This window comes from Periplaneta americana, chromosome 10 (genome assembly GCF_040183065.1).
Source record: "Periplaneta americana isolate PAMFEO1 chromosome 10, P.americana_PAMFEO1_priV1, whole genome shotgun sequence".
Lineage (NCBI taxonomy): Eukaryota > Metazoa > Arthropoda > Insecta > Blattodea > Blattidae > Periplaneta > Periplaneta americana.
This window is the reverse complement of record NC_091126.1, coordinates 150,584,525-150,609,268: the sequence shown is the minus strand read 5'-3', so window position 1 is coordinate 150,609,268 and position 24,744 is coordinate 150,584,525. Positions and strand designations below refer to the sequence as shown.

Sequence of the window (24,744 nt, the reverse complement as noted above, 5' to 3'; positions counted from 1 at the left end):
ACTGTTTTCACTTAACGCACATTTAAATTAATAAATCTCACTGAGAACCTAAGTTTTGAAGACATTCTTTCAGTTCCATCTTGAAAAACTGGTTTTGGAAGAATTTTCATATCTTCAAATGGCACATAACTAGTGTCTTCAACATCAGGATACACAAAGCAGTCTGACCCGAATCGGTAGCGCCGCATGAATTTCACTTTACACTCATATTCTCTGATCTGTATAACTTTTCCAACATAATGGCATGCTGTCGACTTGGTGCAGAACTTAACCAAGACGAAATCACCACTTTTAGCAGACATCACTCCCCAATCTTCATTATTCACCTCCTCGCAGTCGTCATCATCAGTTATATTTTCAGAAGCCTCGTCCTCATCAGCCGTAGGAGTAAAGTGAGATTCTCTTCTCTTTTTCCTCTCCTTTTCAATTGATACAGAGTCCTCACAGTCATTAGGAAATATTTTCCTAATAGTTTTGGAAGGAAGGGTAGCCTGATTTCTCTTCCTATTGACGCGTTCTTCGTACTCTTTCTCAATAGCTGCTTTGACAGGTGTGTCTGTCAACACACGACTAACAACCCTTTTGCGGCCATTTTTACTTTTCTTTGGACCAGCTTTCGGGAAAGGTCTTACTTGTTCTGGTGAAATTCCACTACAACTTGGCTGGGTAATCAGTGTTGGATGGGGTTCTTTGCTTATGGCTGCTGCATCTTCACTGGCAGGACTTGGTCGATAAGTTACATATGAGCTCATAAAATCAGTAGAATTGAAAATAGTGGAATCAAATGGCCAGATCCCAGTGCATTTAAAGCCACTGATTATATTGGCAGGAGTGAAAGAAACAGGAAATGCATTTCCAACAAATTTTGGGATCTGGTAGATAGTTGCAGTCTCTCCTGGATGAGTGGTCATGAAGTCATCAATAGCTTGATTTAAACAGTTTTGAAGGGCCCAAATACAGTTCTATCAAGTGGTTGAGTTTTATGGCTTGTGTGGGGTGGCAATGTTATTAGTGTGATACCATTGTCCTTAGCGATCTGAAGTGTCTGTGGTGTTACGTGAGATTCATGGTTGTCTAAGATGACAAGCACAGGACGTTCTTTAGAGCACTTTGTGTGTTTGATAAAGTGTTCCCAGTAATGAACAAAGGTCTCTCCAGTCATCCACCCACTTGGACTAACACCAGCACAAGAACCCACAGGAGCACCATCAATCATTTTATCATTTAATCTCTGTCTTGGATAGACAAAGAATGGTGGAACAGCATTTCCTGTTGCACTTACTGCACAGCAAAGTGTAACAAGTGTCCCCCTCTCAGCGGATGTCATTTTTGAGACCTGTTTTTCCCCTTTTGGTGCAATTACCTTGCCAGGTTTCTGTACATTTGTTACCCCAGTTTCATCCAGATTGTAAATTGATTCTGGGCCAAATTTATTGGTGTGATACACAGAACGAAGATTCTGGAAGAACTCGCCTACACTTGTTGGGTTAAAGGCTGTCCCTCTCCCTAGACTTTTTCCCTGGGGATTCCGCAGTGACAGTCTTGGGTGACGATGCATGAATCCTCTCTCCCAATCATAACTGGCTTGATTGTTTCTCTTCCAATTATCACCGATTGGTTTACCTCTAGCGACTGCATATTCATAAGCAAATCTTCGCAACTCTTTAGGAGTAAGACCATAATTCAACCTAGCTGCTGTTAGAAGGTACTTTTCTAAATCATTTTCCTCTTCTGAACTAAAAATCTGAGAGCTGTTGTGGTCTGCCTTGAAAGCTGTTTCATTTCCTTCCTTTACTTTAGTAACATACCTCCCTAAAGTCTTCCTATCAACTTCATATTCAACTGCAGCTGCTCGAATGCTCACATTATCATCGAGGACACGCTTTACAGCAGCTTTCATTACTCCTGGATCTACTTTCTTCCTTGGATTTTCAGTAGGTTTCCACTTGAAAGGCATCCTATTAAGAAATAAAAAAAATGTTATGAAATCACACACCATAACATGGGTCACACCTCCCTGCAATTTTGGGTCAAACCTCCCTCATGGGACTTTTTGTATATACTAAAATATTTATATACTTAATAATAAAGAAAACTACACAATAAATATATGAAATTGAACCTAAAAGGATGTAGAATCAAATGTAACTATCACTATTACCATTAAGATTGCAATTACTTACTTGGATTCTTATAAACAAGAGCATCAAACCAACATCAGCAAGCAACAAATCAAACAGGAAGTAGAATCTCAGCTGTTCTTGGTTTCACTGCCTTGATGAGCATAAATATTACCTCTGACATTAAAAGCAAAGAGAACCATGACAAATAGCAGAGATAAAATTGGCGGGATTTCAAATTATAGAGATGGGTCAAACCTCCCCTATGGTCAAACCTCCCCAGTCTCCCTTACATTATTAGGTTAAGTATCTTAGGCTTACAACTCCCGTCTCACCAGCGGGGATCTTTCCTATCTCCGTGGTCCTGCCCCACGGTTTCGAGCGCGACTTCCAACTTGTGCTGCCCGACAGGGCGCCCAGCAACGAAGCAATAGTGGACCCTTCATACTGCCCCTATATGCAAGTTTAGGTGCCGAGCCTGGACCAGAGGTCAGGTATACTCACGTAGAGCCCCAGTGGGGGCCCAGGGCGATTTAGACTTCCTGGTGAGCGACTCTGCTTACTGGGGCGAATATATCGCTCCAACGTATTACTGCTGACTTATGGGTGTCGCAGTGTAATCAACCGCAAGTACCCTGAAGTTGCATGCGGTCTGGGATTGCTCTGGCTTTGGGAGGTTCGTCGGAGTTAGCCGAGTGGTCCGGCGGTTGTGTTCAGTATAGAGTGGGGAGCCACAGGCGGTTATTCCCCTGCTAGGGGCATAAAACTGCGACACGCCTCTGGTGCAAGACATGCCATTATGTGTGTAATGACCAGTTTGAAGGGTAAATTGCGTGAAGTAGGTTGCTTGGGATCGGGCTGTAGGGGGGGGGGGCCCACGGCCGGCACAGACCGAGAAGAATTTTAGGTGTATTTTTCTTCCGCCCCCCCCCGGTGGCAGGCTGACGCCGACGGTTCCGTAGGGGGGCCAGTTCAAAATGTCCTCGCGCTCCTCTTCCCCTCCATTAGAGAAGCAGCACAAAAAACAGAAGATAGGAAAAGACAATGCGACTGGTGGTCATATGCCGAACAATGCAATGGATTTGGACCCTGAGAGAGTTAAAGTGCCGCCTCCGAAGTTCATCATTATCACCTTGGATGGAACGGAAAAACCATGAAAATCATTAATTCATTCTACGTGAGACGTGCGCTCAATGCACTCGTTGGGAAGGTCAGAAATGCAGCTCGGCTCCGTAACGATAGTCTCCTCGTTGAGACTGCATCTGCAAAACAGAGTGAGACGCTGTTGAAAGCAAAGTTGTTGGGGTCATACCCCATCAGAGTCGAACGTCACTCCTTGCTCAACACCACGCGAGGAGTTGTGCATACAGATTCTCGAAATGGTCTGTCAGATGAAGAGATCCAACTAGAGCTGGCGGAACAGTCCGTGTCCAGGGCTTACCGTTTACTACGGAAGCCGGACGGACTGAACTCCTAAGCACAGTCTTTCTGACCTTTGAGACGTCTCTCTTGCCAGAACATATCTTTGTCGGCTACGAGCTTGTCCCTATGCGTGCGTATGTGCCGAACCCAATGCAGTGCTTTAGGTGCCAACGGTTCGGACATACGCAAAAACGTTGCACAAACATTATCATCTGTGCAAAGTGCGGCGGTGCTGACCATGGGGATTCCCCATGTACCGGCGCCGAGCACTGTGTGGATTGTTCTGGGGACCATGCTTCTATTTCTATAAACTGCCCAAAGTATATGCTGGAAAAGACGATTCAAGAGCTTCGAGTCCGGGAAAATATTAGCTTCTTTGAGGCACGTAAGCGTATTTTGGATAAATAAAAGAAGGAAACTGAAAAGTCCTATGCGTCTGTACTGCAGAGAGCAACAGAGGAAATCGATGCCACCACACAAACGCCACCTCTTACAAACATACCTGGGAAGCGAATTGAGATCGAAACCCAGACATATGTAGACGCTGCTACTCAGACTGCTGAGTCAGACGACACTTGTGGACTTGACATCAGGCCTTAGATCCCTAAGAAAATCATTGCTATGACAGCAGAGAAGGTTTGTAGGCCTAGTAGAACACCTGAACGTCGCACTTCTAGTTCGGATGGTAGGTCGAGATCACGTTCTCGATCACGTCCTCGATCAAGATCACGATCAGGAGTGCGACGAACTGCAACTGAGTCGCCAGAGTCGAAGAGAAAGCAGTCGCAGGCAAAAGCATCTTCCCAAAGAAAGGAAAAGAAGAGAAGATCCCCTGCTAAGCCACCAACATGATATAGCTCCTCTTGATGACTGATATTGTACAGTCGAATATGAACGGTGTACGCAGCAGATATACAGAACTACAGCAATTGATCTATCATGAAAACCCTGCTATTTTATGTCTCCAGGAGACACACCTTCGGCCCAAAAACTCCCTGAGTATCTCGGAATACTACATTCACCGGTACGATCAACTTGCCGGTATTCGTGCCAATGGAGGTTGTGCCCTCCTATTCCGCCAAAGTATCTTTCCCTCTGTTATCAACATCAACAGCCCTCACCAATGCATAGCCGCTCGAGTCACTCTACCTTCCATCCAGTTCTCAATAGTCTCTGTATATATGCCCCCAGACACACCTTTCACAGTGCATGAAATTGAAGACATTCTCTCGCAGGTACCTGCTCCATATCTGGTAGTGGGGGATTTCAATGCATCCCACCAATCATAGGGCTCAAATTCCGATGATGACAGAGGAAATAAAATAGCAGTGGTATGTACCCATCTAAATCTTGTTACCCTGAATTCAGGGGAAGCAACACATCTCTCCTTAGCTTACGGTACATACTCCATGATAGATATCTCCATGTTTTGTCCACGCATTTCGAATGGTCTGTGATTCACAACCTACATAGTAGTGACCACTATCCCATTCGTATGCGTATGTCTGCTTTACGCCCTGCAGAATCTCGATCTCCAAACTGGGTTATTAAAAAGGCAGACTGGGTCGGATTTTCGGAGTCCATATCATTCGATGATAACGGACATGAAAGTGTGGACTCCGTAGTAGACCATTTCTCAAATGTGGTTATAAAGTCAGCGGAATTATCTATCCCCCGGTCATCCTGCAGGCCAAAGCGCTTCTCTGTCCCCTGGTGGACGGATGCCTGCAGAGATGCAATCCTTGACCGCAAATGTGCTTTACGCCAATTTGAGCGCCATCCGACCCAAGAATATTTTGTCCAGTTTAAACGTCTTCGAGACAAAGCTCGTCGCATTGTGTGCGATGCTAAGAAGACGTCCTGGACAAACTACGTCAGTTCATTGAAACACAATGTCCCAGCTAACACCATATGGGACAAAGTCCGTCGAATAATGGAGAAACGTAGTTCTGTAATTCCGGGCCTTCTTAACAATGGAGTAACGACCACCAGTCCAATAGTAATTGCTGAAATATTTGCTACCACATTTTTACAAATAAGCAGCTCAAATAATTATGACCCGGAATTTCTGAAAATCAAAGAAGCTGCAGAAAAACGAAACCTAAATTTTCAATCTGACAACGCTGAAGACTACAATGCACCGTTGGAGGCGGCACTAGACATCCCCTGACACCTCCCCTGGCCCTGATAACATCCATAACCGCATGCTTCGTCATCTTCCACAAGCTGGAAAATCCTTCCTTCCGTCTATATACAATAGAATCTGGACTGAGGGTGTATTTCCATCTGCATGGCGTTCCGTCATTGTAATTCCAGTCCAGAAACCGGGAAAGGACCCTTCTTTACCTGGCAATTACAGGTCAGTCTGTCTTACCAGCTGTGTATGGATGGTTATGGAAAAGATGATAAGCACACACCTGATGTGGGTACTCGAATCGGGAAACCGATTATCTAATATCTAATGTGGTTTTCGTACGCACAGATCCGTCGCAGACCATCTTGTTCTGCTGGAGACCGCCATTAGAGATGATTTCCTCAAGAAGGAACATCTAGTGGTGGTCTTCTTTGATCTAGAAAAGGCTTACGATACCACGTGGCGTTATGGAATTCTGCAAACCCTGCATGATTGGGTATTTCGTGGCATTCTGCCAACGTTTATTGCGAAGTTCATGGCAGACCGGTATTTCCGAGTTCAAGTAGGCACCACACTTTCTAAAGAACATCTCCAAGAAAACGGTGTTATGCAGGGGTCTGTATTAAGCGTTCTTCTTTTCTGCATTGCGATCAATGGCATTGCCCACTGTGTGGGTAACTGAGTATCTTCTCTCTTGTACATTGATGACTTCAGTCTATATTACAGTTGCCGATACCTTCCATCTATCGGTCGACAGTTGCAACTGGTCATCAACGTGCTATCGGAGTGTTCTTTTCGCAATGGCTTTAAATTCTCCACTCAAAAGACGCAGTGTGTCCACTTCTACAACCATCGTGGACTCCATCCACATCCTGAACTACGTCTTAATGGAGTGGAGTTGCAATATACAGACACAGCGAGGTTTTTGGGCCATATCTTTGATTATAAATTAACGTGGGAGGCGCATAAACGTGATTTGAGAAGGCGTTGTGAAAAATTTTTAAACATTTTACGCCTTTTGTCAGGGGTTCACTGGGGTGCAGACCGCATAGTGCTTTTACGTCTTTATCGTGCCCTTATCCATTCAAAGCTGGATTATGGCTGTTTTATCTATGGCTCAGCAAATAAATCTAAGCTACGTCTCTTAGACACTATCCATCATCATGGGATATGACTCACTACAGGTGCCTTCCGAACGAGTCGGATAGAGAGCCTGTATTGCGAAGCAGGGGAAACATCACTGTATCAGCGACATAATGTGCTGTTGTGCTCATATGCGGTTAAGCTCCGCTCGCAGCCTGAGCACAATTCTTTCGACTCTTTCCATCATTCTTCTCTTTATGGCCGATACAGTGAAAATCCACGGAGACCTCGTCCAGCAGGCGTGCGATTGCGTGAACTGCTCTCTGAGCTCGACGTCCATCTACCATCCGTTTGCACACTAGAATACACCACCACTCCACCGTGGATTATGCGACGCCCCATGTTTGATGTAAGCCTGAGCCAAAGTTTTAAGACTTTTACACCAGCTTTTGTTTATAGACTTCGTTTAGTGAAATTTTATCATGTTTAGCAAATTATTCTTTAGTTTTTACTGACGGATCCCGAGTAAATGATAGTGTTGGTTGCTCCTTCGTTGCAAATGGACAGATATTTAAATATAAACTGAGCGAATATACCAGTGTTTTTACTGCAGAATTACATGCTTTTTACAGAGTTTTATTGTTTTTAATTCGACAACCTCAGGGCAGATATCTAATGTGCTCCGACTCTTTAAGTGCCATTCAGTCTTTGCAGTCTCTCTATTCAGATGATCCCCTTGTGTTAAGAACTCAACAGCTGTTCCACACACTCCTAAGCTCTGACTCCGAGATCAGAGTAGTGTGGATTCCTGGCCATGTCGGAATTCCTGGGAATGAGGCCGCAGATGCTGCAGCCAAAGATGGTGCTACGAATGGCACTCTGGTATATTGGTGAGAGAGGTAGCAAAACTTACAAAATTATTTGAAATATAGAATATGGTGGCAATGGGAAGGAGTATGGTCTGCACAAGAGGAAAACAAATTACGAAGAATAAAGAATACTGTTCGAGTTTGGGATTCGTCCACAAGAGCGTCACAACACGAAGAAATTTTACTCACCCGGTTGAGGATTGGCCACTGTCATCTGACACATGGCCATCTGCTACATGGCGAGCTTCAGCCGGAGTGTGATCTATGCCATGTTCCACTTACGGTGGAACATTTTAGTATTGCATTGTAGAAAATATGACTGTGTCCATCGGCAATATGGAATTCGGCCGACTCTTCGTGACGTTCTTGGAAATTATTTTAATCGTACAAAATATTCTTCACCTAAGATAATTAGGAACTTGAAATCCAGACGTTTGAAATGGGCAGGGCATATAGCACGTATGGGCGAATCCAGAAATGCATATAGAGTGTTAGTTGGGAGACCGGAGGGAAAAAGACCTTTAGGGAGGCCGAGACGTAGAGGGGAGGATAATATTAAAATGGATTTAAGGGAGGTGGGGTGTGATGATAGAGACTGGATTAATCTTGCACAGGATAGGGACCAATGGCGGGCTTAAGTGAGGGTGGCAATGAACCTTCGGGTTCCTTAAAAGCAATTTGTAAGTAAGTAAGTAAGTACAAATGCAGTCCTGAGATTTTTATCGAGTACTGGACTTATCAGGGTGATTTAGTTTTTTTATTGACCCATTTTCCTGTCCTCCGGACCCTTTACATCCGGAGGTTACATTTGTTATTTAGTATATAAGTTTTTTAACAAACTTGACATTTGGACCTTTTACATCCAAGTATTTTAGAAATACGATAGATAATTTATTGATTTTAGCATTTGTACTTTTATTTTATTGTCTCTTTAAATACTAGCTACGGTCTGAGATTTTTATAATGTTTTATGCATCAACCTGTTGAAACTGCATTTATGTCCCTCGTTTTAATCGTGACAAAGTTTTTTATTTCTTTTAAGCATTCTGATTATTGTATTATGTCTCTGTTCTGTAAACAATTTTAGATAAGAGCGCAGATAGCCATAGATTCTGACGCGCCCATTTTAAACCCCACTAACTAACTAACTAACTAACTAACTCTGACCTCTTTTTCTTAGAATTTATAGTGCAACAAACGTCTCCTTGTCACATATTATTAATCAAATTATTGTATTTAGCCATTTACATTTATTACAACCGATAACAAGCATTTCACAGTTTACACAACTTTTCACAGTCAATGCCTTTCCGATCAGGACCGCCGTAATGTATGTTCGAGTTTTCTATTTCAGTGTATGGAGCTCAATGCAATATTACATTATAACTTTATTACATATCATTGCTAAGTTTTACTTAGTGTAATGTGTTCATAAGTTTCGTGTACAACTTGCTGCATAATATGTTGCAGAAATAACTATAAAACTGTGTTATTCTAATGTGAAGAGAGTTTTACATGTTGACATAATCTGTTCATATTTACATTTTAAGTTAAGAATAGAAGCTATTTTGAAGTTTAATAAAAAGAATTTACATTGTGATTTTAATTTAGCACATTTACCTTCCTTAATTGTAGACAGAAAATTTACTATACCACTTCTATGAAATCAGTGTACATACGATTGTGTTACTTTGTTTGTTAGGTTGTAGATAAACACAGTAATTCAGTCTCATTTGCAGTATTAAGATACAGACAAATTGAATGCGAGGCGTATCATACATGACAGTATGTTTAATTATAATCTATACTTGCGAATGTAGGAATATAAATATAGTAAACATAACCTATAATTTTCATACGACATAATATACATATGTAATGGCAAGGCATTGGAGACCACTAAAATTAGACAGAAAAGGGCAAATGCTACAGTAAACATAACGTATAACTTCAGCATATCCAAACATCTGTGCAGTGCAACTGAAAATTATGGAATCGTGCATAAATGAATGTACAAGAATTTCGAAATATTTAATCGAAATAAAGGCAGGTATTACACATGTGAACAACGTAATTTTCACACCAAAAATAATGTTACACCTTAACCCTCAAGTGAATTATGTCTGAAATGTCCATTATCATTGTTTTAAATTTTATTAATGCAACTACACTACATTTGAAAGAAATATATGTTACTCTTTATGCATTGCAACTAATTTATATGGTTGAAAAGACTCCCTTCGTGATCGGATTAAGGGAGTCAAATGGTCTGCCTTACGGCCTGTATTAGATCACGATGCCAGTGGCACAGTCTATTTTTCCTAGTACTCACAGCGCTCCAAGCGGCTAGCAACTATCGCGAGAAATGCAAAAAATCTTCCCTAGCTTCGCGACTGTTTATATTAGACTGTGCTGTTATCTTTGTTTTCTGTCACTGATACTTATCCAGATCCCGACAACCAATATTTGGGCCTTGTTAGCTCGATTTACCTTCCCAACACATGTGGACTGTAGTTTGTGGACAGACTTGTCAACCTTAAAGTCCCAAACACACCCTCGTTCAGAAAATGTGGAAAAAAAAAGAAAAAAAAAAAAAAAAAAAGCAAAATCATATATTCTAATTTAAAAATGTATTCAATGACATCATAGCTCATGCTACACTGACTACAGAAAAGATTCACATTTACAGAATAAATCATTTTAAGAAATAAGATTCGACGTGTCTGAGTATTCCTCTTAAAAACCTTCCACCTAATTATAAAACACATTATGCGTTACTTTAGAAAAACAATCCTATTTATTCACATAACATCGAGCACCAGGTTAAAAGTACATTTGACTCATTTTTATCTAACCTTAAAAAATGCACAGTGAATCAGAACACACATTACTAGCTGGACAAAATTAATAACTTCTTTGCATTCTAACGAATTGTTATGAAACTTTGTGCATGCATTACGCATGGCACATATGTTTTGTGTACAAACTCTGATAATGTTTGCACAAGAAAAACTACCTTTATACCGGGTTCATTTAGACGGAATTAATAACTACTTTCCTATATAACAGATTTTTATGAAACATCGTACGGAATTTACAGGTGGCATATATTTTTTGTGCACAAACTATATTTACGGTTCCATAAGAGAAACTACCCCTTTATAGATGTCTAAGTAAACAAAATTAATAACTTCTCTCCTATCTGACAGATTTTTATGAAACTTGATACAGAAGTTATAGGTGAAATATATTTTTGTCTACAAAGTCTGATTATGTTTCTATAAGATGAACTGCACCTTTGTTGTGGTGCATTTAGACAGAATTAATAACTTCTCTCCTATATAATATATTTTTATGAAACTTTGCAAAATAATTAGACCTATAGGTAGCATACAGATGTAATCAGAATTTGTACACAAAAATATATATGCTACCTGTAATTTCTGCACAAATTTACATAAAAATCTGTTATGTAGGAGAGAAGTTAATTTTCTGTAAATGCACCCCATGTAAAAAGTACTTCCTCTTATGGATCCGAAAATAGTTTGTAAAAAAAAAATTATTCAACTTATAACTTGCATACAGTGTTTTATAAAATCTGTTACATAGGAGAGGAGTTATTATTCTTAACTAAAACGGAACCCTATAAACGCATAATTCCTCTTACACAAACGTAGTCAAAGTTTGTAGACAAAAAAATATGTGCTACCTATAAGGTCTGTACAAAGTTTCATAACAATTCGTAACAATGAAGATAAGTTATTAATTTTGTCCTGCTAGATTTGCATTATTGCACACTGTAAGATATTAGAAATATTGGAGTTACGTGTGGAAAAGTGAGTGCCAAACATGCCATCCCCCATTTGACAACATTGTCCCAAAACAAGGCACAAAATTTCAAATTTTGATATTTGCAATTCTTTAAAATAAAAGTTATTTATCAGATCATTATTTGAGTGTGCAAATAGTATCCAAATTTGATTCAACTCCCCTTGCCACATTTCCAGTGGATATTGATATGGAATGGAATTGAATGGAATAGACTTTCGAGAAGGGCCACTATAACCCAGCACTGCGACCTTTCAAGATTTGTTGTACTAACCCACAACTTAACCCTTTGACGCACAAATTTGGGAGGGGAATAAAAACTTGTGTTTGCAATGAAATTAAACTGTTGTCTAAGGGATGTACCTCAAATTTAAAAAATTTAATAACTTCCATTTTTGACACAAACAATGGGTGGTTTCATAGTAAAACCGCTATGCAATACTGCAGAACACAATGCCTTCAGACTTATTGTGTATGATACAAAAGGAAACAGTTTCTGGTCTCATTATGGCAAAGTGCCACTTTACATGTGTTGCAGACCCATTTACTCCTGTGTGGTTGAACTTTAGTGCTACAATAAGTACAGTGTCTTGAAGATCCACGCACAGGTATAGGTGTCACCTTGTCGAATCTATCTTCATATGGAACCGTAGGCTTGAAGTGGTGTACAGATTTTAGTACTGTCTTTCTCCCTCTAGGTTTTGGAATATTAGCTGCGACCAAACCATCAACAACAGCCGACCAGAAATTCTTCAGAGTCTGTTCTCTACCTTCACCTCTCAACGAATATACCAAGAAGGCATTAGTCACAGTGACATCAACAAAATGCCAAAAAATGTGGTGCCACTATTTTCTGCATTTTCTATCATTCTCATAGAAGGACTTCAACATATCAGCTTTGTCAATATAACCCATATGTTGTAGTCCTTCACGAGTTGTGGGCAAGCAATTTCAGTGGTTGTTCCAGTCTTCTCTTTTCTTGAAACAGTGGCAATGATAGGTGGATCATGGTAATTAGAAAGGAACAGAATGGACCTTCTATTCTTCCAATTGAGCCAAGACAATCCAGCATATGACGTACGGCTATCATTCTCACCACGTTTCATGTCGTAGTCTCTTATGTTGTTGTGTGGTAAACCAATACGCCCATGTCTAACTGTACCACATGCAAACATATTTTGCTGCCTTAGAGATCATCAGATTCAAACTTGTGAAAAAGTTGTGAAAAACACTTTGTGATTGTCACCACCCATCTCGTCCTTGTAGCTATGATGACTAAACTGATGCAAAAATGGAACATTTTGTTGGATATGTAAGCATAACTACCCTGTTTGCATGGTGGTTACGTTTTGAAACCACCACATTATTTCTATATTGACACCACATGTGTCGAAGAAATTACAATCTTGTTACTGCAATATGTTCTAAAAGATCGAAAGACAAATAATACTACATAGAAATTTACCTACCTGTGATATTTTAGCATACAACTGAAATAAAAACATGACACGAAGCGAGTCTTCCACACCCCAACTATGAACAGACTGAGCAACACAAATACAGGGAAAATAAAATTCTTCTACAGTTTCTAGGGATCAGTGAACGTAGCGCAGTAGTTTCGAAATAAAAACCACTTGTAAGTAAGCAGAAAACTCAAATTCAAAAAGGGGTTACGTACTGTAACCACTGCGCTTCAAAGGGTTAAGCGCATTCCAAAACCCACATTGCCGACTACACTAAGGCTCACTCCGCACCCAGATTTCGAAAAGACAACCACACTTGTCCCTAGCCAAGCCCTCTCCATGCATTGCCAGCTGGGAAATGTTATGGATTGATGATGGAATGGAGAAATGTTGATGAAATGTAGATGCATAATATGGGGAAATGGGAGAACTCTGAGGAAAACCGCTACTGCAACTTTCTCCATCACAAGTGTAATTTCCCCAGGCCTGACTCTGACACAGACCCAGACAATTTTTCAATAAAAAATCCGAAGCTTGACCAGGACTCGAACCCATATCGCCTGCATGACAGGCTGAAGGTCTGACCACTCAGCCTCCACACATGTTTCCAATAGATATTCAAATAAACGTGAATCAGTCAAGGCTACAGGAAGTGCCACACAGAGGTAGATAGATACATTTAGTTGATCTCTGGTCCACTGATCACAAGCAAACTGAAAGAACAACCAATGCATGCAAGCAGAAAAACAGTAAAATGCAACCAACTGTCCTGCTGAAGTCAGTGCAATACAGACCAGTGTGATGGCCTACGGTGGGCTTTGAGCCCAGTGCGATGGACTAGGAAGCAGCCGCAACAGTCAGTGTTGGTCTTGGATGTACTGGGCTGCTAACATGCATGGGCTGGTATTGCTGTGCAGTGGGCCACCATGCAGTAGTCTGGGTTGAAATCATTGCAGCATTGTCGCATATTTAAAGGGATGGACTCTAATCAGTTTGCTATATTGTCGCTGGTTCAATTCCCAGCTCTAACAAATTTTAGTCTTTTGTAAGACTGTAATTGTAGTTTGGTTGTATTTGACTATTGCTTTATTTAACTATTTACATACTGTTTTTCCATTTAGTTTTTTCATCTTTTTTGCCGTACTTATTGTGCACGAACCTTAATAAATGTCTGCCGTGGCTCTTAGCTATTGAGGATAATCTACATTCATATTCCTGGTCACCACTATTGTGAGTACCATGCCAGAATACTTGAGGGCTGGGCAAGCAACGATCTGTGAATCATTGAATGTAGTGCCTTTATGCTTAACACTAGGAGGACCGGACCCGTCATTCTGCCGGGTACCAAGTATTTAAATAATTATTATTCGAAAGCTTTTCATCCTATGACTCCCACAATTTACGATTTTTAATTTATCTTTATGATGTACGATTTCTAAAAATATTACACTTTTATTACTTTTCTAAAGGATGTTACAAGCAATTACTGCTAGTAGCACAGTCGCCCGTCATTCTGACGGGTTTCAAGATTCAGACTGGCCGTGCCTACACACCAAATGCGGTTCAAATTTCTATTGTTGCAGCAATGTTTAGATTTCATTTCGATCTCTGCGAGTGGTTTATGACTCTTCGGCAATTCCTTTGTCGGTATCTAAAAATAAAATATTGCTCTCTAAGTGTATGTTGTTCTGACCATGCACGATGTTTTCTTCGGCGAAAATTCATTTTCACAATGGCAGCCTCTGGAGACAAACGTTATTTGTCAGAAGAAGAAATTGACTATTTGTTGAATATGTCTGTTAACGAATCAGAAGGTGAAGATCCCCGTGATCTATGTGAAATTGACGAAATCCACGAATTATGTGAAAATCAAGGTACAGACCACGCTGATAAGGACGCAGATTACGTTTCTAGCAGAGATGAAACTAGTGACTCTTCAGATGGAGATTCATTGCATAATGTGAGCAATGAGCAATCAGAACAGCCAGCTGATACTTCATCTAGAAGAGATAGGCTACATAATTTATTATTAGGTACTTTATTATTATTATTATTATTATTATTATTATTATTATTATTATTATTGTCATTATTTTTATCAGCATATTTTTTATAAATACCGATAGTATGTTACTTCAATTCTAATTACTACAACAGCAATATGAAAAAATCTTTGTAACACTCTTTCCTGGATTGAATTGTTTCTAATATAAAAGTATATAATTTATGAATTATGTTTTCAGCTGCTTCATTACCACTTGCTCCTAATATTCCAACTACTAAAGGTAGCCGTGGCAGAGGAAGAGTACGAAATTGTTCTCAGGTAACAAATAATCCTGTCCTAGGAAGTGTTGAGACTGCTGCTGATGGGACACAATTGACTATTATTCCTCCACAAGCTGCACCTGGAAGAAGAGCACAGCAGAATATCGTGACACAAGTCTCCGGACCTACAGGGCATGCGAAGAGGTCCATCATAAATGGTAAGCATTCGAGCGCAAGGAAACTTCTAATTGATGACAGCATGCTTCTGAATATAAAAAGATGTACTGAAAAAAGAGCATATCAGGAATTACAAGATGACAGCTGGACCATTAGTATTGAAGCATTAGAAGCTGCTATTTCTCTTATGTATGTGAGAGGAGTATATGGCGCAAAAAACTTTCCCCTGAAATTATTATGGTCGCAAGTTTGGGGACCAGCATTTTTTCGGAACACCATGAGTAGAAATCAATTTAGTGAAATTTTGAGATTTCTGCGATTTGACGAGAAAGCCACACGATCTCAAAGATTACAAACAGATCGCTTTGCAGCTGCTACTCCTATATGGAATACCTTCATTGCCAATTGCTTGTTATGTTACAAACGAAGTGAAAACATCACTGTGGATGAACAGTTGTTTCCTTGCTAGGTTCGCTGCCCATTCATACAGTACATGAATAGCAAACCAGACAAGTTTGGAATAAAGTTTTGGCCAGGTGTTAATACAAGCTCTAAATACTTGGTGAACGGTTTTCCTTACCTTGGTAGAGATGAGCGTCCTGCAGGTGTACCGTTAGCAGAGCATGTTGTAATGCGTCTGGCAGAGCACTACCTTTCTAAGGGAAGAAATATTACATGCAACAATTTCTTCACGGCAAAATCTCTTGGAGAAAATTTGAAACGCAGGAGTACTAGCATTGTCGGTACACTGAAAAAGTCTAGACGGGAAGTTCCTCCATCAGCAAAATCACCTACAGTGCCCTTGCAAAGTACCACTATTTACAAGTCAGGTGACATGACCCTAACCTCCTATCAGTGTAAAAAGAATAAGAATGTGCTCCTGTTGAGCACAATACACAACACAGTTACCATCAACGAGCAGCATCAAAAAAAGCTACCTGAAACAGTGATATTCTATAATGAAACTAAGTGTGGTGTTGACATCATAGATCAAATGGCTCGACTTTACACTGTGAAATAAGGATGGTGTAGAATGGCATATGCGTGTGTTTTTCAATGTTCTGGACCTGGCTGCAATCAACGCGTGGATTCTGTACAAGGAGGCAACAGGTGACAGTGTTACTCGGCGCCAGTTCATATTCAAGTTGGGAGAAGAACTAGCAGCCAGATATGTAATCACTAGACCACCAGCCCCTCTTCCTGAAAGAATTCCTCAGCAGAGCAACGTCCGCAAGACATGTCGGATTGGAGGATGCAGAGGGAAGAATGGAAGTAAAAATCAGTGTGCAAAGTGCTTCAAGTACGTATGTGAACCATGCTCAGCAAGTCCTGAGTGTACCTGTGTAAGGTGTTATGATGCAGCCGGTGTCTTTGAATAAACAATCATGAAAGGATGCTTATTTTTGTGTTTCTTGTTAATAGTTTCTTCTTCTTTATAGTGTAACGCATAGTGTTTAAATGTGGAAATTATTCCTTTCATTTTTGTACTTAGATTTTTTAAGATGAACTCAATAGTTATTGAAATTTAAAAAAATGACATCCCAGAGAAAAGTCATACATATCCTTTAAAAGCATTAAAAAAATTATATGAATGAACATTCCTATTCAAGTGTTAATTATTTGGAAAGAAAAACTTATTAAACTTGCAGCCGTCAAAATGACGGGTCCAGTTCTTGAAGGTAGACAGTACCTCTGGTCCTCCTAGTGTTAATAAACGTTGAGTTCATCCATATTAAATTATACGAAATTGAACAATATTCACTTACCTTTGTAGCGTCAAGTTCATCTACCACTCTTCTCTTCTTCTTTAATGAGTTGAACATCAACAGCGATCCGAGCTTTGAAACTGATGTGGAATATTCTAGTATGCACTGTATTATTATAATTTGTTACATGCTTTAATTCTGAGTTTAATAAGGTAGAAATTTATAGAATCTTCTGTAATTTCATTTAAAAATTTAAAATTCTAACGGAAAAATAGGTGTTTAAGAATTCATAAACAGTTAAAATTTATTTCAAATCTATTTCTCTAGCAATGACCTATGTCTAGCCTGGGAATTAACTTAGAACCACTCAGTATGATGTTGAGCAAACGTGTTATTGTGTCATTCAGTTCAGTACAACAATCCATTCTACCTGTTAACTCTTGACTTTGGTAATTCTCTAAAATAATTAAACCATCGCTGCAGTTCCTCCATGTCAGTGGCACACCCATGGGAGGGGGTTATGGAACTCAAGCACACTCAATAGAAAAATATAAAAACGAAAAATGAAAGAAAGAAGAAAGTTTTTAATGTTTTGATGTGTTTGTTGTGGAAATTGTTGAAAAAATGATTTTGAAATAATCAGGTATGTTGGTGGATTTTTCACAACATACTTTTATTTAAAAAAACACGATTCCTGTGACAGTGAGTGGATTTATCAAGAGAATTCCGTCACTTTATATGTGATCTTTATGCTATATGAGTTGTTACTAGATATTTGTGTGGCTTAATTTCCTCTGCAAGTCCACAGACCCTAGCCAGCAGGGGGCATAGGGGTGCCCCCCCCCCAAATTTTAAAGCAATTATCTTTGTTTTGATTAATGTGCAAATTTCAAATTAACTGTAGCAGCCTCTGATGGATATTAAAAAATAAAATAATTATTGTGGGTGGGTGAAATGATTATTCACTTCATTGAATTTATATAATTACGTTCATTATTCCTTCGTTTATTAGTACTTCTGCATTACAATTATTATTTTTAATTATTTCATACGTTGACACATACTTCACTTAAGTTATTTTATGTTCTTTTAATCCCAATTGTAAGTTTAATACACTTTTCCTCGCCTTTTGCTTTCTTTTCAAGATAAAAAATTTTTGTGTGAAATATTTCATAGCATGTTTTGGGAAAGCCATTGAAAGAATTCCAAATATGCCAGTTAATTTAAGGAAGCGCTCTTTTATGATAATAAATAATGATTGAAAGAATTTTAGTTGTATCCTTTGTATGTGCAGAAATTTAATCTGAACAAAGGTAACTTTTGGTTCTGCAAATAAATTTTACAATGTTATATTTGTTCGGATCAAATTTCTGTACTTTGAAAGGACAAAACTCTAATTCTTTCAATACTATGCGGTAATACTCTGCTCTCTTAAATTGACTGAGCACATTAGGAATTATCCTGGCATCCACTCTTCAGTATCTATTTAATATTAATCACTGAAAATTTCAAGGAAGAATGGGCATTTATTGACCAAAAAATAACCATGCCTTCGGAGGAGAGTTTCGGAAAATTGTTTTTGATTGACACAGAAATAATGGATGCCACACAGAGTCCTGAAATCATGGTAGACCAACAAATGGAGTATATTTTTGAACTTGAAAAATAAATTAGATACTTCTGTGTTTAATGGTTTGCTTCACAATGACAAACTTTCGGATCACTCTATACAAATTAGCTCTTTTAACATATTTTGTGGGTTGATGTGACCATGTATGTCAGAATTTGATGTCATTGTGGGAAGCCTTTTATGTTAAAGAACATTTCATATCAGAAAATAAATATTTTTATTGAAAAAAGATTACAATTTATGACACACTCAAATACTAAAGAACTCATCACTTCGGTGATAAAAAAAAACAATTTAACATTAATTTGCATACATATTCCAATTCAAGTTTGAAATAAACACAAGTGCAAATTAACCACCTTAAAATAATCAGAGCAACTGTGGCTCCTCTAGAGCCTTTTAATGTTAAAGAACATTTCAAGTATGAAAATTAATATTTTAATTGAAAAAAGAATACAATTTATGACACAATCAAATACTAAAGAACTCATAATCACTTCGGATATAAACAACAATAATTTAACATTAACATGCATATATATTCCAATTCAAGTTTGAAATAAAAATCAGAAAACAAAATAGTTTTAAACACAAGTGCAAATTAACAACTTCAAAATAATCGGAGCAACTGTGGCTCCTCTAGAGCCTTTTAATGTTAAAGAACATTTAAAGTATGAAATTTAATATTTTAATTGAAAAAAGAATACAATTTATGACACAATCAAATACTAAAGACCTCATAATCACTTCAGTTATAAACAACAATTTAACATTAATATGCATATATATTCCAATTAAATTTGAAATAAAAATCAGAAAAAGATAAGTTTTAAACACAAGTGCAAATTAACCACGTTGAAATAATCTGAGTAACTGTGGCACCCCTAGAGGCTTATTTAACATGTTTCTACAGCAGATTCAACAAATTTTTAATTTATCAGCCGATATATATATATTGCTTCCTTCCATCTTCTTGTGGTGGGGTTGACAAACCAAACATGTAACAAAATATTTCTTCTTATGAAGCGTGAAATGTGAGTCAGACTGCAGTCGACCTGAAAAACAGAAAAGGACTGATCATTTACGGTTATGCACATGGAATGCATTGAAATTATATTAAGCAGAAATCTCGAAAATATTACTTGATCAACTAAAAAAATATAAAGCAGATATTAGAGTGGTTCAGGAGCTAAGGTGGCTTTGGAATGGAACAATAGACAGGACTGCGTAAAATTCTATATCAGCAATGATAAAAAAAAACGTCAAGTTAGTACTGGTTTCCTATTACATAATATAGTTAGATATTCTGCATTGGATTTTAAGCCTGTAAGTGAAAAAATCTCATACTTATAACATTTCTCATTTACAGCACAATCGAAGTACATGCTCCTGTCAAAGGTAATTTAGGTGCTGAGAAAGAAGATTTATCTATTATTGAAGAGCGCTTTATAAACAATTTAGTATCGATGGGATTGTTGATAGCGAGATAGTATTTGGCAAGACGAAGCCAAGAATTAGCAAGAGATTACTTGATATTCACTTTACTTTTGGGTAAAACCTCGGAGAAAGCCCAAGCATGACATTAGTGTAATTAGGAATTGAATCCATGCCTGAGCAAAAATTCGGATTTGAAGGTGACTGAGTTACACCGGTGCACAAATGATTGTTATTCCCTTCTTGAGTGCAGATCCTCAGGAAACTTGTAATTCGTGTTGCAGGAATGATATTAATATATTGTTTGTAGGAAATGTAAGTTCTAATATTTGCAAAGAATATATACAGAGTGAACCATAAGTGATGTCATTAACTTTGAGGAGTCATTGATAGAGATATTTAAAACAAAAAAGTAACTACACTTTTGCTCGTTTTTGCTTCTTTTTCGACATAAAAATTGATTTGTATGAAACATTGAGAGCGTTTTGGGGAAAATCTCGGAAAAAACCCAACGATTTAATCATCACAAGTGGAAATCGAATCAACACCTGACCAGATGTCTAGATTCACAGGCAGAGCTGCACTGGTAGTCAAGAAGACTTTTATTCCTTCTTGAGGAAATTTATGATTTATATTAGGCCCATTCTCATGTACAACTCTGAAATATGAACTTTGTCATCGGCCAACCTACCAAGTCTAATTCTGTTTCAAAGGGAAATTTTTGCTTCATTTCAATAACAAGGAGAGTGGCGTATAATACATGATCATGAGTTATATGAAATTATAAATCATCTGATATAAGAACTGTTAAATTGTCAATATTGAAGTAGGTAGGACATGTGAAAAGAATGAGTGAAATGGAAATACCAAGAAGGATATTGGAATGCAAGGAAGAGGGAAGAAGTGTAGAGGACCCAGGTGGAGATGGTTGGATGGAGTGCTAGAATATCTCAGTAGGATCGAAGTTAAAATTTGTGGATGGTTGCCAGGTATATATATTTATATAATACAAGAAGAAAATTCCTAGAGCCCTCTTCTCCTGCTAAGACAGCACACATTTGTTAGTAACTGTGGAAGCTACCATGTTCGCTTAGTAAATGTAACAGTAGTCGTTTACACTTTTATAATGGTGTTTGGTTATTTTCCAGATATTCCTATCAAGATTTATTTATTGCATATTACCACGTTCCAATTTGTAGGATTGAGCTGAATGGTTCCTACTTCATATAAATATAAGCCTATTTTAGATTCGATTTTCCTTGCTGGCTACAATCTCCCTATTGCATACTAGCACCATAAGATTGACAATAAAATAATCACCTCTACTACTGCATTTTCCTTCTATCTGTAAGAGAAAATAAATGGGAGTTTAAATTAATTTATTAACCTCTTCATGTTTTCCTCTCAACTAGCAATTGGAAGTCCACACCTGTGAAAACGGTTAGTGCATCTGGCTGCAAAACCAGGTGGCCCAAGTTCGAATCCCGGTTGGTACAAGATACCTGGTTGAGGTTTTTTCCGGGGTTTTCCCTTAACCCAATATGAGCAAGTGCTGGGTAATTATCGGTGGTGGACCCTGGGTTGATTTCACCGTCGTCATCACCTTCATCTTATTCAGATCCTCAATAATTTTTCGTAAAATAACCTACTAAACGAAAAAGCAATTGGATAATAACATTAAATCCCATGTTCTGTATCATTTTGCATGCATTTTTCCTTATTGGTTGTAAATTTGGCCTGTTTTCTATCTTTAACAGATCTAAATCAGCTTGGATGCATCACAGAAAATCTTGTAAGCATTTTATTATTTGATTTTACTTTGTTCATGTACAAACTTTCTTTAGCTAACTGCAATGCATTTTGCATTTCACTTCCAATGGCTAGTGCTCATAATTATAATGTGTTGTCTCTGCTGCCTGCGATTCTCCTAGCATGTTGGCCATCTTACTAAATGATATTTCATATGGTGGAGTGCTGTAAATTTAGTTATGAAATGTGGAATTGTAAGTGAATATTAAAAATTCTGCATAATAATTAACATTATCCAGCCACATTCCCCAACGATTCAAGACTGACTGCGGGGGGTAAGGATATTCCAGGGGCAATTGTTTGGAACAGCAACATTCTGTAAGGGGCTTTTAAAAATATTTTCTTCACATGCGAGATGAAACTGTCAACATTCTTGTAGGATAATCGAATCTCCTCCGCAACTCTGTGTAGACCATGAGCCAGAAAAGTCAAATGAATCAATTTCGAGTGCAGAGTTTGTATCTCCTTCGCTGCTTTCACCATGTATTCAGCAGCATCAGTAACGAAAAGAACAACATTTTCCAGCTTGATGCCACTGGACCATGAAAGACGCATTGAGTTTTCAAACAAAGCAGCTATGGAATCGTTGTTCACTTTTTGTAACTTCACATGTCAATAGAAATGTTTCACCAGGTTCATCACGTGACAATAACCCAACCATTACATTTGCCACATATCTGCCCTTAACATCTGTAGATTCATCAACAGAAACCCAAATTTGTTATCTCCTACATGGCTTTGTATGCATTTCAATATCCGGTCATAACAAAGTGGCATATAGTGTTGTAGCATTGTAGATTCGCAAGGAAGTTTTTTGTTGGTGTGTTTTTTAATATATGTTTAGAAATGATGGCTGTCTACCTTGCTTATAGGGATATTCGCACTCGCTATCATATTACATAAATCACTTAGAAATTCCCATTGGTCGCACAGAGTTGGCTCCAAAAACAGATACTTCCAATCATTTCAAGCTGTCGTTGTGCTTTCTGCTGTCACAATATCTCTTTACATCACGCCGTCTATCCACTCTTAAAGATTGTTTGCATATTTTACAAAAAATTGTTTGTTCTTTAATACTAAAATACTTAGTAGCAAACTTCAATCTAAACACACGCAATTCTGAAGTATTTTGATATATCACGGTATTTTTTATTGAATACTTCTCTTCACTGAACAAATGTTAAACTTTGACTATTCCAACTGCAGTAAAGTAAAAACAAGTGCTTACATAGGTATACATTAGCTGTAGCTGCCCCATCTATTTGGACCAGTCACAACTCTTAACATGAACTGCTGCTACTAGAGTCTGAGAGGTCGCTCACCTCCTCTATACTACCGTACCACAGTTTAGTATATACAGTTGCGAAGCTCAATACTTAAAAAATATCCATACATAGTTGCTGACCACATGGATCGCTACTATCGCCTCAGCACAGACCCTTTCTTGAGCAGACGATAATGTATTTTCGGGTTTTCTCTTTCAGTGTATGGAGCTCAGTGATATATTATAACCTTATTGCTTATCATTGCTAAGTTTTATTTAGTGGAATGTGTCTATAAGTTCCGTTTACTTCTTACTGTATAATTTGTTGCAGGAATAATTACAAAACTGAGTTATTTTAATGTGAAGAGAATTTTACATGTTAAAATAATCTATTCGCATCAACATTTTAAGTTTAGAATGAAAGCTATTTCGAGGTTTAATAAAAAAGAATTTATATTGTAATTTTAATTTAGCACATCTAACTTCCTTAATTGTAGATAGAAAATTTACCATACCACTCCTATGAAATTAGTGTTGCTTGGTCTCTTAGGAAGTAGATAAATACAATAATTCAGTATGTACTCGATTGTAGACAAATTGAATGTGCTGCGTATCATACATGACATTATGCTTAGTTAAAATGTATAATCGCAAATATAGGAATATAAATAATAACCTATAATTTCCATATGACATAAAAAATGACTACATATGTAATAGCAGGATATTGCAGACTTTGTAAATCTAGTTGCTCTAGTAATAGCACTGTGAGGTTACCGTATTTCAATATAGTCAAGTGTCCGAAGGCCAATAAGGCAGCAATCATAAAGCGGTGGAACTAGCACTGAGGTAGTTCCTGCGATTTCGGAAGTGAAAATCGTTGAATTTATAAGAAATTTTTTGTGGAGGTGCAGGTGATCGTATAAGCAAGACATAATAAAAGCCAAAACTAACTAAACCTAACCTATCACAGATCCGTATAAGCAAGGAGTATGAGTACAAAGGAACTAATTCTGCACTAGTTTAGCCTACTAACATAGTACATTATTCAGACTTCAGATTGGAGTACTGCAAGAAACGAATAAATACAACTGAAATAGAGACAAATTGCATTTACAAGTTATCACACGTAACTTTATGCTTAATTGTAATGTATAAATGCGAACATCAGCAACCTGATTGCATGCTGCTTGTGGCAATTCAACGAAGTCTCATAATGATTATTCAGTTACTTACATGGATTTTCCGCAGGAATGCTGATCTACTAGTGATGAACATGGGTCTAGATATTTCGGCGCATTCTCTCAGCTTCTGGCTGACCCAGATTTAGGTCAGATCTAATTGTCTTCGGACCCTCATTGTTGGGTTTGGCTTCAGGATCTTTCTGTATTTACTCCACAACATATAATCCTTCTGCATTTATATTGAGTAAGCTGAGAACCCAGAGACGCTGCTTTTTCATGTATTCAGCAATGGTGTATGCTATATAGAAGCAAAGTAATGCGTGGAACCAGAGGAAATATATGTTGAAATCATTGAT

The 24,744-nt window shown here is 38.2% G+C and overlaps 1 protein-coding gene across 1 annotated transcript; it reads right to left on the bottom strand.

Moving 5' to 3' along the window:
* Positions 1 to 931: 931 nt before the first annotated feature.
* LOC138707749 (uncharacterized) lies at positions 932 to 2,327 on the bottom strand. The gene is made up of 2 exons (XM_069837613.1): positions 2,184 to 2,327; positions 932 to 1,958 (listed from the first exon to the last, which is right to left on the bottom strand). The coding sequence occupies exon 2, from the start codon at positions 1,955 to 1,957 to the stop codon at positions 932 to 934; it is 1,026 nt and encodes a 341-aa protein (XP_069693714.1). The 5' UTR covers position 1,958; positions 2,184 to 2,327.
* Positions 2,328 to 24,744: the final 22,417 nt, after the last annotated feature.